This window comes from Lichenostomus cassidix, chromosome W (assembly GCF_008360975.1).
Source record: "Lichenostomus cassidix isolate B80296 chromosome W, HeHo_3.0, whole genome shotgun sequence".
NCBI classification, from domain to species: Eukaryota; Metazoa; Chordata; class Aves; order Passeriformes; family Meliphagidae; genus Lichenostomus; species Lichenostomus cassidix.
In genome coordinates, this window is record NC_139510.1 from 10,296,783 (window position 1) to 10,314,049 (window position 17,267).

The following is a 17,267-nucleotide window of genomic DNA, read 5'->3' on the forward strand; positions in this document are numbered from 1 at the left end:
TAAATCTATTCATCACCACAATTCTTCTACTACAAATACTCTTTATCTCTACTTATATCTCTCTCTCTTCAGACAGTTTCTCTGCTCTCACCCCCTCCCTCTTAAGAAGCAGTCTCTCCGCTCACCCCCCCTTCCCTCTTTCCAAACCAACAGCACAGGCAGGGGGCAGGGTAAGGGGTTTGTTCTCTGGTCAGTCCATCAGGGAGAGAGGTCCTCTACTTACCCATGGGGTCCCTCCCACGAGAGACAGTCCTCTGGGAACTTCTTTGGCGTGAGTCCAATCTCACGAGCAACATCCTGCCCGAATTCTGCTGCAACATGAGTTCTTTTGTCCATAAGGTGCTGTGCAGACTCTCCCAAGCTGAGGCCAGGCTGCTTCCATCCCAGGAGCAAGGCTTTTCTCTCCCTTGCAAGGCCTTTGTAGCTTTAACTCTTTCGATGAGACTCCAACTGCATCACAGCTTTCTCCAGGCATCCACCTGCTCCTCTGGCATGGGCTGTGGGTAGAATTTCTGCATTCTTGTGGACTCCATGGGCTGCAGGGGGACCTCCTGCTCCCCCCATGGTCTTCACCATGGCTAGCAGAGGGTTTTCAGTTCCGGCGCCTGGAGCACCTCCTCCCCCACCTTCTTCACTGACCTTGGTGTCTCCATGTTGTTTTCCCTTCACATATTTTTACCTCCACCTCCTCCTCTTCTAACTACAAAGAAGTGCATACCTACCTCGTTTTGAATTTTTCTTAAATATGTTTTCACAGAGGCGTAACCAGCACCTCTAATTGGCCCACATTTGTCCGGCAGCATGTCCATCACTTTCAGAGCCATCAGAGATTGGCTCTGCTGGACTTGATGAAAAACTTCCAGAACTTTCACTCAGGACACACAGGAGCCATCTTTGTGCCACTCCCCACCCCTCAGACACTTCCTCAGGCCTACTACGACAGCTTTTGAGGGGTTTAAATCTCTCTTAGATGTTAAAGATACCTTTCTGATGTTTTGGGCCAATCAAAACCACCACACCAAGAAACTTCCCAGCCTGGTATGGCCCACTGACTTACCTGCTACTGGTTTTCCAGGTGGGTACCGATGAAGTCCCAACAAGATGTCTGCAGACAATCAAGAGGGACGTCAGGTCCTTGGGATGACTGGTCGAGGGATCTGAAGCACAAGTAGTGTTCTCTTCTGTCCTGCCAGTTGCAGGGAATGATGGGGCAAGAAACAGGAAATTCATGCAGATTAACACATGGCTTTGAGACTGGTGTTACCAGCAGAATGTTGCGGTTTTTGATCATGGGTCAGTTTATACAACACCAAGCTTTCTGGCAACAGATGGGGTCCACCTGTCTCAAAAGGGAAAAAGAATCTTAGCTCAGGAGTTTGCAAGGCTCATTGAGAGAGCTTTAAACTAGATTGGAAGGGAGATGGACGGGACAGGGCCAGGCTTGACAGATAAAGTGTGGGAAGGGGAGAACTATAGTGACCACCCAAGTAGCAAAAGGAGACTTAAGAGGGGATGCCTCGAGCAAGCACAAGCAGCCAAAGACGTAACCACAAGACAAGACTATGGGGCATTCCCTTGCACCCCCACTGGGACATCGACACACTCAAATACCTCTATAAAGTGCCTGTTCAGCAACACATGCAGTATGAGGAACAAACAGGAGGAACTGGAGATCTGTGTGTAGTCACAGGGCTTTCATCTCATTGCAATTGTAGAGACATGGTGGGATAGCTCGCATGACTGCAATGTTGTCATGAAGGGCCACGCCCTGTTTAGGAGACACAGACCGGGAAGGTGCAGTGGTGGAGTTGCCCTCTGTGTGAGGCTACACTTGGAATGTATGGAGCTCTGTCTTGGGATGGATGATGAGCAAGTCGAGAGCTTATAGGTTAAGATAAAAGGCAGGCTAGTAACGGTGACACTGTTGTGGGTGTGTGCTACAGGCTGCCTGAACAGGAGGAAGGATTGGATGAGGCCTTCTACAGGCACCTTAAAGTAGCCTCTAAGTTACAGGCCCCAGTTCTTGTGGGGGACTTTAACTACCCTGACATTTACTGGAGAAGCAAGACAGTGAAGCACAAACAGTCCAGGAGGATCTTGGGAAGCACTGATGACAACTTCCTGTCACAGGTAGTGGAGGATCCCACAAGGAATGGTGTACTGCTTGACCTTATACTAACAAACAGGGAAGGCCTTGTTGGAGATGTGAAGGTTGGGGGTAGCCTTGGCTGCAGTGACCACAAGATTGTGGAGTTCAGTATTGGGCAAGGAGGAAGAGGGCAGCAGGGAAGGGAGGTCCAAGAGAACCGGTCACTGTTCAAGCACCACTTCCTCCAGACTCAAGAATGCTGCATCACAATCAGCAAGAAGTCAGGCAAAGGGGGCAAGAGACCTGTGTGGATGAATAAACTGTCATTGCTCAAGCATAAGCAGGAAACACACAGGAAATGGAAGCAGGGTCAGGCCACTTGGAATGAATATAGAGAGGTTGTCAGAGTAAGTAAAAATGAGACGAGGAAGGCCAAGGCCTATCTGGAATTAAATCTGGCCAAGGATGTTAAGGACAATAAGAAGGGCTCCTTCAAATACAGCAATAACAAAAGGAAAACTAAGGATAATGTGGGCCTGTTAGTAAATCCAGGGGGGACCCCAGTGACAGAGGACATAGAGAAGGCAGTTACTGAATGCTGCCTTTGTATCAGTCCGCACTGACAAGACCAGCCTTCGGGGATCTCTGACCCAGGAGACCAGGGTAAAGGAATGGTGGGAGGAAGACATTCCCTTGGTCAAGGAGGATTGGGTCAGAGAACACCTAGGCAAACTGGACATCCACAAGTCTCATAGGCCTTGACAGGGTGCATCCAGGAGTGCTGAGAGAGCTGGCAGACACCATAGCGAGGCCCCTCATGATCATCTTTGAAAGGTCATGGAGATCAAGAGAGGTGCCTGAGGACTGGAAGAAAGCAATTGTCACCCTGGTCTTCAAAAGGGGCAAGAAGGAGGACCCAGGGAGCTACCGGCCAGTCAGCCCCACCTCAATCCCTAGAAAGGTGATGGCAGGCCTCATTCCTGGAGGCCATCTCTACCCATATGGAGGACAAGAAGGTGATCTGGAACAGTCAACATGGATTCACTAAAGGGAAATCAAGCTTGACTAGCCTGATTGCCTTCTGCAGTAAAACAACTGCCAGGATGGATCAGGTTTTTGCATCTGTAGGATTGTTTCTTGTAGTTTTCCTGTTGCTGAATGCTGTGGGCTGTGTGCTCTGCTCCAGTGTTTGCCAAATAAACTCTGCCACAAGTTATGGGATAAAGTGTCTTGCAACTACAGTGGAAGCTGATTGAATCTTCTGCTGGCATTATATGAATTATATATGTTTTAAAAGAAAATTGCTCTCTCAGGGGAAGATATTGGGCTTACTTTGCACTGAGGAGAGAGTTAAGACATTGGAAAGGAGCCTCCAGAGGTGTAGTTTAGGTCTTGAATTTGAGTATGTTGACAGTAGGATTATGGATGGTCGAGGAGGTGGTGTGGTCATGTTTTGTTCAAGCTCTCTATGAATTTGCATGAAACTGGGAGATCCCATGGGAGGGTTGAGTAACCTCTCACTGTCATAGGAGGAAGTTCTTCCTATGTTTGCGATTAATCACTGGGTGGAGATGTGTTCATACAAATTACGTCTGGTACCATGGTGGCTAAGAAATACCTGAAATCAGAAATTAAATGGGAAAATAAACAAACCCACCTCCCAAAATTGTAAATCTGCAAAACAGTTGTCTAGAGTTTCCCATGTTTCCAACCACTATCTCCCTGCTTTGTGTTCCATGAATAATGAAAACAGGATTGCTTATAAAGCAGAATGGTTGAAATATGACATCGTGCTTTTAGCTTGTAACTGTTTTCTTTCCTTCCTCTAATTCCAATAGGAGCATGGAAAAACTCAGTAGAAGAATGGACTGCAGAAGATTGGAATGAAGATGTAAGTGTGCCTTGTTAGGTAGACCGAGTGATTATTTACCCTATTCAGAGTTTCTGTGTTGTCTTCAAAAACTACATGTTTGAAATAATACTTTGTATGCATGCAGTGATATTTCTTATTGTGCTTTTTGCTGCAATTCCTGTTTAAAGCATATATATTTAGATGAGCTTATTTTTAGAATAAAATTGAATCAAGAAATATTAATTTATTTTTTCTGGGTGTACAATACATAGATAATAAAAATTTAAGTTTTATCCCAAATTAAGTATTTGTGAATTATAATTCTCCACTGCTCAATGCAAAGTACAGTACCTGTTGTTCTAAAATAACATGTATGGTGAGGAAAGAGCTGAGAAATAGAGAAACAGCCTTTTAAATTGGAAATATGCTTGAGCCGAATCTTCTTTGTTTTGGTCAGTACATAGAGTTGCAGGCTAGAAGCATTATGCAGAGGACAGAGTTGTGTTCCAGAAAGATGGGATTAAAATATGTTGTATTAGCAGGAAGGGAAGGAAATGAAGGGAGGAATTGTGGTGGTACTCATTTTTTCATGACCCAGTGTAGTGCTAGGGGACAGCACATGAAACACTTGAACTTTGCCTCTGAGTAGTAAGTGATTTGCTCTCAGTCAGACCTTCTGCATCCTGCTTAAATCAAATGTTTCATAGAAGAATTCCAATCAGATAATCATGTGCAGGGACATACATGCTTTCAGTAGAGCTTCTGTGGGATGGCAGATGAAATTGCCTCATGTCTGTGATGTCCTTTAAACTGGGCTGCTAGCAATTAAAAATGCACTATTTCCTGGAAGAGCTACATTCAAATGTCACATTCTAAAGGGATTCTTTGTGCATGTTTGAATAGGTCAGTTATTCTTTAGTCTAAATACAGAGCTACACCAAAGTAGTTAAGGGTGATTTTGTGCAAATTTAATTTAAAATATAACTATTATTCAGTCATATCTCTGCCTTGTTAAACCAAACCTGTGCTGGTTTAAGACTTAATCTGGTTTGCAAGTATTACTGTCAATAGAAATTAATTAGCCATAGGAAGTTGTAGTTGTTTAACTACTATTTTTCTAAAAAGAAAAGCTATTAAAAAAAATCCCAAACAGAAAACAACCAACCCCCCCTTCAAACCAAAATCACCCCCTTTCCCCCCCAAAATCCCAACCAACCAGCTCCCCCTCCCTAGCTACCTGTGCAAGTATCTATCTTTATTGTAACTGCATGATGGAAGCAGTACAGTTTTCTGCTGTGGATGGTTTGACTTGTTATACTAGTATAAGCAATTACGCAGTTCTCCCTTTATTGTTTTCAAACTCATGTTTGCAGAGCAATCTGTTTAAGATGGTTTTACCACCCCTAGCAGAAGTGCCAAGAAGGAACCATGAATGCTAGTTCACTGTACATACTTGAGTGCAAACCTGCCTCCACAGGTGATGTGAGCTGAAATGTAAAACAGAGGTACATTTAATGAGTGGGAATGGTTAAATGTGTTAGACTTCTGCAACAAGATTTATCAGAGCTACTCTATGGAGTCCTAAATTATGTCTGCACACTGATGATATACCAGCTGTCACATTAATTGCTTTCTACTTGGTATAGTTTTCAGTTAAACTATTTCCCAAACTGATGTACTTACATTAGTATACCATTCAGTGTTCAGTAGACCAAATTTCCTAACACTTTACTAAATTGGTACTTGATTCTGCGGAGAAGACTTTGCTGAAGTTTGACTACATGTTTTTGTCTTTTTAAGCAGAGCTGCAGCATAACTGGTTGTAATGATAGTCTGACTTTACTTATATCTTAAAAGTGCATGACCAAGATGGAATTTCTGAAGATGTCACATCACTAGTGTGAGCATGTGTATGACTAAAATAACTTTCCCCTACCTACACTTTTTCAGCTTTCTGAAACAAAAGTCTTCACTGCCTCCTCTGCTCCAGCTGAAAATCATGTGACTCCTAGGCAAAGGTAAGCTCTTCTTCCACAGTTTCCCTATACCTTAAAAACTTTCTGCTTGGTGAAGCAATGCTAGCTTGCACATATAAAATGTTGACTAAAACACAGGGCAGCCTTGGTCAGAGATTGGTCAAGCTAGTTTCAAAATTGTGAGTCTTGCTTTTGTGGGTTCCTATGTTGCCTATTATTGACTACAGAAGTGGAGCCAAACTTACCAAATCCATGAACATAATACTGACTTCTGCCCAAAGACTGCTTACTGGCAGGAACAAAAGTAGCTGGTAAGAAAACTGTGCTACTGCTGTTGAAAAGGAAGCTCTAGCTTTGCTGTCCAGAAAATGAAAACCCTGCCCCTGTAGATGTAGAAAGTATTCAGAATGTAGTGCTTTGACAAATATGTTGACAGAAAAGCTTGTATTGCTTACCAGGAAAATCACCTTCTTGCCATCCCAATTACTTCCCTTAACTGATAATATTTAATTCAGACAGAGAATGGAAAATATGGCAGTTGCTGCCTTTGCTTGTCTTTATCTTCACCAAATGGCTGGCCAATTATGTGGAATCAGCTGCCTGCATTAGCCTCAGAGAGCAGATTAAGGTTGTGTGATGAAGGCTTCTGTAGTTGGATAGCATGAGATCTGAAAACTAGGTGACCTAATGGTCCCAAACATCCTGATACAGCTGTACTGCTATACTTCAAACTGCAGCAAAATTTCCATTATAACATGAGTGTGACCTGGAGGAGGCATGGTGTCAGTTGGCTTACAGTTTATATTCCATTCCTTTCCTTCTTAAAGGTGATATGGCAAGGGGGTTGGACTAGATGATCTTCACAGGTCCCTGTCGGGGGTTGAGAACCTTTGAAAATTCTTCCCATTCCTGTTACTAAGCAACAAATAGTTGGGTGTTTTAGAGCCATCAAGTCTTTTGTAAAAGACAAAAGGTGTGCTTGGGAGGGCACGGTAAGGGAAGAGCCGGCCCTGGGAACACTCTCTCGTGGTTCAGACGCTGAGGGGAGAGGCTGCTCTTTTTCTGCTCTTCGCCTTGGACCAGAATGAATCCAACTGTGCCCTGTTTTTTCTCTTCTCCTGGCTGGGTGAGCTTTGATTCAACCTTTCTCCTCAAGGGGAAGGGCACGTTTTCCCCCCGGGCTGCGTTCCCTCACGGCTGCTGCCGGGAGTGTCCCGTGGCCTCTGCTGCCTGCCCCCGCCCTCTGCCGCACGAGACCGCGGCGTCTGCTGTGACTGCAGAAATCCTTGCTGCCTCGCTGGCCGGGAAGAGAGAGAGAGCCGGCGCCCGCCCCTGCTGCCCTGCTTTCTCGCTGCTCCGAGCTGTTTCGCTGTCCTGCGTGTTTCTCAGCCTGCTCGCCATCGCTGGCTGCCGGACGCTAACCTGACCCTGCGCCACAGCGCCACCTGCAGCCGCTCGGGAGTCATCGCACCTGCCCTGCCCGGCCGGGAGCTCAACAGCGCCCCTGCTGCTTGCAACCGTGATTACACCACACGGGAGAAGGCTCGGCAGCTCACAAGTTATCTGCTATTTGGTTTTCTGGTTCTAGTTGTGGTTGCTATTATTGTTATTGTTTGTTTATAGATACTAGTAAAGAACTGACATTCCTTTTTTCCCATACCTTTGCCTGAAAGCCCTTGATTTACAAAATTAAATAATTCGGAGGGAGGGAAAAAAATCACATTCTCTGTTCTAAGGGAGGGTTCAACCTCTCTTGGCAAGACACCTGTCTTTCAAACCAAGACAGTCCCTTTCAACTCTAACTCTTCTGTGATTCTGTGATATGCTCACATGTTCATTATTTTAATGCAAATATTCTTCCAGTGGATGTCCCTCAATTTATGTTAGAAAATATTTTAGTTCATCAGCTCAGATTCTGGTGTATTGTTTTGTGGTTTTTTGTTTTGGTTGTTTGGTTGTTTTTTTACTTGTCATAAGAAAGGCTTGGACATTAAAAAATCAATGCTAATCAAAGTGCTGGAACCAGCTCTTCAGCCCAAGCCTGTGGTATATTTAGGATAAACTTAAGTTAGAATTTTTTTAGTAGATTTCTTTTACTGTCTGAATGCTTTGCTTTTCCTTGGATAAACCTGTGTTAAACATGTGTAGGTGTTAGTAAGCCATGTTAAATGTAAGAAAATTCACATTTTTCATCCTGCTCAGGTATGTGTGGTAGAGTAATTTTGGATATGTGCCTACTATCTGAGAAACATAGCTTTTATTTCTGCTGCTCTTGTGACTTCCATACTATCACATACTCAATTGCTGCATGTGACTTCATTCTTTATTGTCTGTATACCCAACCCATACAGAGGTAGGACTTTGATCCCTTGCTCTTTTTAAAGGAATAGTGTGATATACAAAGAATGTGGATATATCAATATATATAATGGGTTGGCAAGCAGGATCAGCTTAAATACAATGTATCTTTTATGACTTGTCTCCAGTTATTTTGTTATATTAATCATAAAGGTTATTTATGTGATACATGATGTTATAAATTTGATAATGTTTTAAATGAGAGCAAAGACAATTTATATTCTAGCTGTAGTGGTAGGTTTCAGCTAGCAGAATTTTATTTTCTGGCAAAAACTTCTATTCTACCTCATTTGTATGGCAGGCAAGCAATATTTGAAAAGACTGTTAATCATTAATAATTCTGTTGCTGATATGGCAGCTTTAGTATTAGTGCTTTCTTCAGTTTCAGCACAGTCTAATCATCATGTTTATTCCAGCCAAACTTTGCTTTGTCTTATAGCATTGATTTGGTAACACTGCTTCCAAAGCCCGAAAAGCCTGTGACCTTTACCCAAGAGACAGAAGGCAACTCATTTGAGGCTTCCCAGCAACAGACTTTTGGCCAAGCCCTAGTCTTCACAAATTCTCAACACAGCACACAGATGGCATCAGGAACTGGCAGCTCCAGTGCTGTAAACTCTTATTCTCCTCAAAGTCTGGTAAAAATATCTTATGCTTTCTAAATATTCCTAATGAGTAAATATTTCAGGTTAAGTAACTTTTCCAGTACTGGTCATTTAATGAGATGGTTCGGTATTTATAAAATTCAGGTTGCAAATGTTGAAGGAATTCATAATTCCATTCCTTCCATTCACACACATACAAAAGAAAGTTTCCTTTTTTTTCTGGTTTTGCTAAGTAGTTTTTTCTCAGTTCACATGAAGTACTTGTATTAATTTTTGAGTAGAGAGCTGATGCATTTACTGCATGCTGATTTAGGATGAAATCACTTGTTTATAGTGAAGAGTTCTATGCCAGAAAACTTTGATATGTTATTTGCAAACACATATCTGACTGCTTTTTGTGAAAACCTGATTATTTCTGAGTCAATTGTGAGGGCTTGAAATTGGGCACTTGAACTGATTTTCAGAGAATAAATGCAACTATTAGTAAATGCATGGTATTTTAAGATGCATGGATTAAAGTAAATTAAGTATTGTCATAGTCGGTGATGAAGTTGTATCAGTGATAACCAGAGAGGATCTGGCCATATGCTACAACTGCTGATTTTTTTTATTGGTCATAAACTAAAACACAAGAAGTGACGCCTCAACATGAGGAAGAACTTCTTTACGTTGAGCGTGGCAGAGCACTGGAACAGGCTGCCCAGGGAGGGTGTGGAGACTCCCTCTCTGGAGACGTTCAAAACCCACCTGGATGTGCCTCTGTGTCACCTGCTCTAGGTGACCCTGCCTTGGCAGGGAGTTGGACTAGATGATCTCCAGAGGTCCCTTCCAACCCTAACAATTCAGTGATTTATTAGTCATCTAGGGTGGAGGAGGTTTTGGTTGCTGCCAAATAGCAGCTGTAGGCATTGACCCTATGGTTATGGTTGTGTTCAAATTATTTATTAAATACTCAACTCCACTCTTTCCTTTTTTTTTTTTTTTTTTTTTTTTTATCTCTTGGTAGTCTGCAGTTCTTTGTTCTGGCTTTGGAGAACGTGGGTCTCCTAAATTGACAAACTCTACTGGATCCCAAATCTTGGACCAATTGAAATCTCCAGGTTTGGGTCAGTTTACCTCTCCACAGAACAATAGTAGTTCTACTACCACTACCACATCATCCTGGGATCTAAAACTGCCCACTACCCAGGCCTCAGTCCTTAGTCAGTTTGGTAAGTGCTTTGACATAGCTTTTTCTCTCTGTTAGCCTATAAGATTTCTTAATGCCAATAACAATTTTAAATGGCCCTAAATCAAAAGCTTTTTTAAAAAATCGTAATTCGAATAATATAATTGGTTACAGCATTGTGTTACACTTAGTTGCTGGTAATAGACATTATATCACAAACTAAGTTATGCGAGGCTTAAGCCTATCTTTAAATGTCATTGAATCGTTAGAGGTTGTTGAGCCTTCATGTAACAACATCTTTGATTTAATGTCCTTGAATATTTAAGTGGAATTTTGATGTGACTTTGTGTCGTGGTTTAACCCCAGCCAACAACCAAGCCCCGTGCAGCCACTTGCTCCCTCCCCCACCAGCGGGATCGGGGAGACAATCAGAAGGGTAAAAATGAGAAAACTTGTGGGTTGAGATACAGACAGTTTAATAGGGAAAGCAAAAGCCACACACTCAAGCAAAGCAAACCAAAGAATTTGTTCACTGCTTCCCATGGGCAGGCAGGTGTTCAGCCATCTCCAGGAAAACAGGGCTCCGTCACATGTAATGGTGACTTGTGAAGACAAACACCATCACTCCAAACGTCCTCCCCTTTCTCCTTCTTCCCCCATCTTATATACTGAGCATGATGCCATTTGGTCTGGAATACCCCTTGGGTCAGTTGGGGGCACCTGTCCCAGCTGTGTCCCCTCCCAACCTCCCACACACCCCCAGCCCCCTCCCCAGCGTGGCCATACGAGGAGCAGAAAAGGCCTTGATTCTGTAAGCTCAGCAATAACAAAAACACCTCTGTATTATCAACCCTGTGTTCAGCACAAATCCAAAACACAGCCCCATTCCAGCCACTGGGAAGAAAATTAACTCTACCCCAGTCAAAACCAGCACACTTTGTTTCTCAACAAATCCTAGAAAATACCTATTTTCAGTGTACCTATGCTGCTTCTAGGTTGTACCATATTTTATCTTTCCCCCCAATTTTTTCTCTTCTAATCATTGCATGAATTTTGAATGAGTACTATATAATTTCTTCATAATGTGCAGCACATCTCAGCATTCTTTTCCTAATGTGAAGTCTATGTATGCTGAAAATGATGCAGGTTACCCATTTTGTCTATTCATAATTATATGGATTTTTCATTTAATTGAGTAAAATTAGTAGAAACAGTGAAAATGACACAAACTTGGTTTTACAGTGTAGTTCCTAGCAGTATTCTCACTGTGAAGAGTGATAGCTCTTGTATCTCTCCCACGTGTATGAGTGTATGTTTCCAGATAGATAAGCAGCCAATCTGGCTGCAGTTATAATCTTTGACATGCAAAATTCTGAAAAAATGTTTATGTACATTTTAAGTTGCTTTCTAATACACTTCAACTGGATTAAAAAAACCTTCACACTGCAAATGCTGTGGATGTCTTATGGTTGTTGACCAGTGCTCTGAGATACTTTCAGTGCCTGAAAATATGAAAGGGGAAGTCTTGGGAAAAAACCTGTCAGTATCCAGTGTCTCTTGACTCTCAGCCATATTGAGATGGTAGATGACTTCCTATTTCTGTTGAAAATCTTTTCCTTTGCAGGGGAAGGGGAATTTTAACTCATAATACCACTAAGTTGCAACTCTAGACCCCTTGGAAGTAATCACATCTTATCAGCACAGTTAGTTGCAGTAAAACTTGCAGTGTTTGACTAAAATAATCCATAACAGTTTTTGAGGCCTAATGTATGATAATGTTATGTGACTGTATGAATAGGTTTGGTTTTATATTTTTTAAGAAAGCCAAGGCAAGCAGCTCTGGTGCAGGTGTTTTGCAGTAGAGCAGGGGATCTATGGGAAGCAGTTGGTGATGGTGTCCTGAGCTGGGGAAACCCCAGGAGAGCACTGAGACCCATCAGGAGCTGGCAGCTTGCATGAGAGTGGGCATGGGCAGGGCAGTGATGAAGTTGCAACAAGAGGTCCGAGGGCAATCAAGAGAAACTTCAGGGTCCTGGGGTGACTGATTAAGGGATCAGGAGCACAAGAAGTGTTCTCTGCCCTTCCAGTTGCAGGGAATGATAAAGGAAGAAACAGCAAGAACCAGCAGATCAATACCTGGCTCTGAGCCTGATTTCACCAGCAGAATTTTGTTTCGTTGTGATCACAGGTTGGTTTATGCAAACCAGGCCTGCTGGCAACAGACAGGGTCCACCTGTCTCAAAAAGGGAAAAGGATCTTTGCACGGGAGTTAGCAGGGCTTGTTGAGAGAGCTTTAAACTACATTTGAAGGGGGAAGGAGATAAACACCGGCTCACTAGAGAGAAGCCTTTGGGCAGCACACCAGTGTTTGAGGGATGCTGTGCCAGTGAGGTCCTTTGGTCTGCCATCTCAGTTGAGGTAGGGGATGGAGATCCATGAGGCAGCTAAGACACAAGGGTTATTGATATGTTAGAAATCCTAGAAGTGCCTGAGAATGATCACACAGGAACTGGGGCTTCTCTCCCCCAAAAAGGCAGCAGGATCAATAGCCCAAATGAAGTTCATCTACACCAACACACAGCATGGACAACAGGAGGAGCTGGAAGCCATGGTGCATCAGTGTGTTGGTTTTGCACGGCCTGGTTTTGGATAGCGGGGGGGCCACAGAGATGGCTTCTGTGAGAAGCTGCTAGAAGCTTCCACCATGTCCAGCAGAGCCAATCCCTGATGGCTCTGAAGATGGACATACCGCTGGCCAAGCCTGGGCCAATTAGAGATGTTGGTTACGCCTCTGTGATAACATATTTAAGAAGAAATCAAAACAAAGTGCGCACACAGTTTTTTCTAGCCAGAGAAGGAGGAAGAGGTGAGAACATGTGAGGAAAACAACATGGAGACATAAAGGTTGGTGGAGAAGGTGGGGGAGGAGGTATTCCAGGCGCCAGAGCCAAGTTTCCTCTGCAAGCCATGGTGAAGACCATGGGGGTGAAGCAGGTTGTCCCCCTGCAGCCCATGGGGATCCACGGGGGGTGCAGAGATCCACTCAGAGCCCATGGAGGAGGTGCCCATGCCAGAGCGGGTATATGCCTGGAGGAGGCTGTGTTCCAGTGGGAGACCCAGTGGAGAGAGTGGGGGCCCCTGCTTCCAGGCTGGAGCAGCCTGTCCTTGGAGGACTGCACCTCGTGGATGAGTGACCCACACCACAGCAGTTTTGGGAGGACTGCTGCTTATGAGATTGGACCACATTGGAGGAGTTCACGGAGAACTGTCTCCTGTGGGAGGGACCCCACGACAAAGCAGGGGACTTCTCTCCCTGAGCAGTGGAAGAAAGACCTCGTTGATGAACTGACCCAAACCCCTATGCCCTGTCCCCCTGCACTGTTAGTGGGAAGGAGGGAGGAGTTGGGGAGGAAGAATGGTGTCTTTAAGGGCTTATTTTACTTCTCATTATCCTCCTCTGACTCTGTTAGTAATAAATTCACTTCGTAACTTCTAGTTGATCCTCTTTTACCCTTGGAGTGTTTTCTCCCAGTCCTTATCTCGACTCATGACCCCTTAGTTTAATTTTTTTCTCTCCTCTGCCCAGCTGTGGCAGGGGAGAGCGAGTGAGCGGCTGTCATGGGTGCCTGGCATTTGGCCAGGGTCAAACCATGGCAAGCAGGAAAATTATGACATAGCTGCCATCATGGAAACATGGTGGGATGATTCACACAACTGGAAAGCTGCAATGGATGGCTATAAACTCTTCAGAAGGGACAGGCAAGGAAGGAGAGGCAGTGGAGTAGCTCTGAATGTTAGGGAGTGTCTTGAGTGCCTGGAGCTTAATGATAGTGACAATACAGTTGAGGGTTCATGGGGAGGAGTCCTAGGGAAGGCCAACAAGGCAGATATCCTGGTGTGAGTCTGTTATAGACCACCCTACCAGGATGAAGAGGCAGATGACATATTCTATAAGCATCTGGGAGAAGTCTCATGGTCACTAGTCCTTGTTCTTGTCCGGGATGTCAACTTACCAGATGTGTACTGGAAATCCAACGCAGCAGAGAGGAAATAGTCTAGGAGGTTCCTGGAGTGTGTGGAAGAGAACTTCCTAACACAGCTGCTGAGCCAGCCAGGGGAGGTGCTCTGCTGGGCCTGCTGTTTGTGAACAGAGAAGGACTGGTGGGTGATGTGGTGGTCAGAGGCTGTCTTGGGCACAGCGATCACAAAATGATAGTTTTGGATTCCTGGAGAAGCGAGGATAAGGGTCAGCAGAACTGCTACACTGGACTTCTAGAGGGCAGACTTCGGCCTGTTTAGGAGACTGGTTGATGGAGTCCCTTGGGAGGCAGTCCTGAAGGGCAAAGGAGTGCCAGAAGTTTGGACATTCTTCAAGAAGGAAATTCTAAAGGTGCAGGCAGTCTTCATGTGCCAGAAGATGAACTGATGGAGAAGACCCGCCTGGTTGAACAGAGACCTTTGGCTGGAACTTGGGGGAATAAAAGAGAGTCTATCATCACCCTTGGAAGAAGGGGCAGGCAACTTGCAAGGACTACAAGGATGTTGGGAAAAAATTAGAAGGGCCAAATCCCAGCTAGAACTTAATCTGGCTACTGCCATAAAAGACAATAAAAATGTTTATATAAATATATCACCAGCAAAAGGAGGGACAAGGAAAATATCCTTAATTGGGTGTGTGGGAAAGCATAGAGACAAAGGATGAGGAAAAGGTTGAGGTACTCAATACCTTCTTTGCTTTGGTCTTTTATAACAAGACCACTTCTTGTCTGGGTACCCAGCCCCCTGAGCTGGAAGATGGAGAGAAGTAGCAGAATGAAACCCCCACAATCCAAGGGGAAACGGTCAGTGACCTGCTACACCACTTAGACACACACAAGTTCTTGGGGCTGGATGGGATCCACCCAAGGGTAGTGAGTGAGCTGACAGAAGTGCTCACCAAGCCACTTTCAATCATTTATCACTAGTCCTGGCTAAGCAGGGAGGTCCCTGAAGACTGGAGTTTAGCAAATGTGATGTCCATCCACAAGAAGGGCTGAAAGTAGGATCTGGGGAACTACAGGCCTGTCAGCCTGACCCCGGTGCCAGGGAAGGTCATTGAGCAGATCATCTTGAGTGCCATCATACGGCACCTACAGGACAACCAGGGGATCAGGCCCAGTCAGCATGAGGGTATGAAGGCCGGTCCTGCTTGCTCAACCTGATCTTCTATGACAGGGCAACCTGTCTAGTGGATGAAGGAAAAGCTGTGGGTGTTGTCTGCCTGGAGTTAAGTAAAGCCTTTGACACTGTCTCCCACAACATTATCCTGGAGACACTGGCTGTTCATGGTTTGAATGGGTGTACTGATGGCTGGGTCAACAAATTTGTAGAGAACACCAAGTTGGGTGGGAGTGTTGATCTGCTGTAGGGTAGGAAGGTTCTGCAGAGGGCTCTGGACAGGCTGGATCAATGGGCTGAGGCCAATTGTATGAGGTTCAACAGGGCCAAGTGCTGGGTCCTGCACTTGGGTCACACCAACCCCCTGCAATGCTACATGCTGGGGCAGAGTGGCTGGAAAGCGGCCCAGTGGAAAACGACCTGGGGGTGCTGGTTGACAGCGGCTAAACATGAACCAGCGTGTGCCCACGTGGCCAAGAAAGCTAATGGCATCCTGGCCTGTATCAGCAATAGTGTGGTCAGTAGGACCAGGGCAGTGATCATTCCCCTGTACTGGGCACTGGTGAGGCCACACCTCGAATCCTGTGTTCAGTTCTGGGCCCCTCACTACAAGAAAGATGTTGAGGTGGTGGAGTGTGTCCAGAGAAGGGCAATGAAGTTGGTGAAGAGTCTGGAGCACAAGTCCTATGAGGAGCGGTTGAGGGAGCTGGGGTTGTTTAACCTGGAGAAAAGGAGGCTCAGAGGGGATCTTATTGCTCTCCACAGCTAACTGAAAGGAGGTCGTAGCAACATGTGGATCAGTCTCTTCTCCCAGGTAGCATGTGACAAGACAAGAGGAAACAGCTTTAAGTTGCACCAGGGAAAGTTTAGATTGGATATTAGGGAAAATTACTTCACGGACAGTGTTGTCAAACTGCCCAGGGAGGTGGTGGAGTTACCATCCCTGGAGGTTTTTTAAAAGCTGTGTAGACGTGGTGCTTAAGGACATGGTTTAGTGTTGGATTTGGCAGTGCTGGGTTAGCGGTAGGACTCGATCTTAAAGATCTTTTCCAACCTAAACATTTCAATGATTCTAAATAATGCTTGCCCACAGCTGTTTATTTAAAGTAGAGACTATCAAGTGTTAGTTTTATTATTACAGTGGTAATGTTCAGTATGAAACTTGTGTGCTGTCTGAAAGAGACTTGCACACTCTATAAAATCATAACTGTCCAGTGTGTCAAGTCACCCAGATTGCTTCATAAAGGGTAGAAGCATGAAGAGCAGAGTGCAATGGTTTAATTTTTATATTTCTTTTTCCTAACACTGACCAGACTTGAAATCCCAGCCTCAACCATCCCCAGTTCTGAGCCATCTGACCCAGCGACAGCAACAACAAACACAGGCAGTCCCTGTTCCTCCTCCTGGGCTGGAGTCCTTCTCCTCCCAGGTAAAACTCCACGAGCCATCACCGATAGACACCTCTACCACTGTTATCAAAATGTTACAGCTCCCCACTATATCTATGGATAACCAGGCAGTGACTGCCCACCAAACCCAGCAGAAGCAGATAAAACCACCAAAACGGAGGATAACTCCAGCATCCAAGGTGGGTAATTGAGTTTGTCCTTAGTAAACACATAAGCATACAAAAGCATGTATCAGCAATAGTGTGGCCAGCAGGACCAGGGAAGTGATTGTCCCTCTCGGTACTGGTGAGGCCACACCTTGAATCCTGCGTCCAGTTCTGGGTCCCTCACAGCAAGAAGGATATTGAGGTTCTGGAGCAAGTCCAGAGAAGGGTAATGAAGCTGGTGAAGGGGCTGGAGCACAAGTCCTATGAGGAGCAGCTGGAGGGGCTCAGCCTGGAGAAAAGGAGGCTCAGGGGGGACCTTCTCCCTCTCTACAACTAACTGACAGGAGGATGGAGCCAGATGGGGGTCGGTCTCTTCTCCCAGGTAACAACTGACAAGACAAGAGGAAATGGCTTCAAGTTGTGCCTAGGGAGGTTTAGATAGGATATTAGGAACATTTTTTTTACGGAAAGGGTTGGCAAGTGTTGGAACAGGCTGCCCAGGAAGGT

General features: G+C 44.9%; 1 protein-coding gene across 8 annotated transcripts in view; it reads left to right on the plus strand.

Annotated features, from left to right (window-relative positions):
- LOC146425479 (ubiquitin-associated protein 2-like) overlaps window positions 1–17,267 on the plus strand; it is a 147,373-nt gene that overhangs the window by 71,954 nt on the left and 58,152 nt on the right. For all 8 annotated transcript variants that reach the window (XR_014846495.1, XR_014846496.1, XR_014846497.1 and 5 more), the window contains 5 exons: window positions 3,928–3,980; window positions 5,892–5,959; window positions 8,715–8,913; window positions 9,887–10,091; window positions 16,519–16,793. Coding sequence is in view for 5 of the 8 variants with exons in the window: in XM_085041574.1 (XP_084897700.1) it covers window positions 3,928–3,980; window positions 5,892–5,959; window positions 8,715–8,913; window positions 9,887–10,091; window positions 16,519–16,793 (800 nt within the window). In the remaining 3 variants the exon portion in view is untranslated. The remainder of the gene's footprint in view (window positions 1–3,927; window positions 3,981–5,891; window positions 5,960–8,714; window positions 8,914–9,886; window positions 10,092–16,518; window positions 16,794–17,267) is intronic.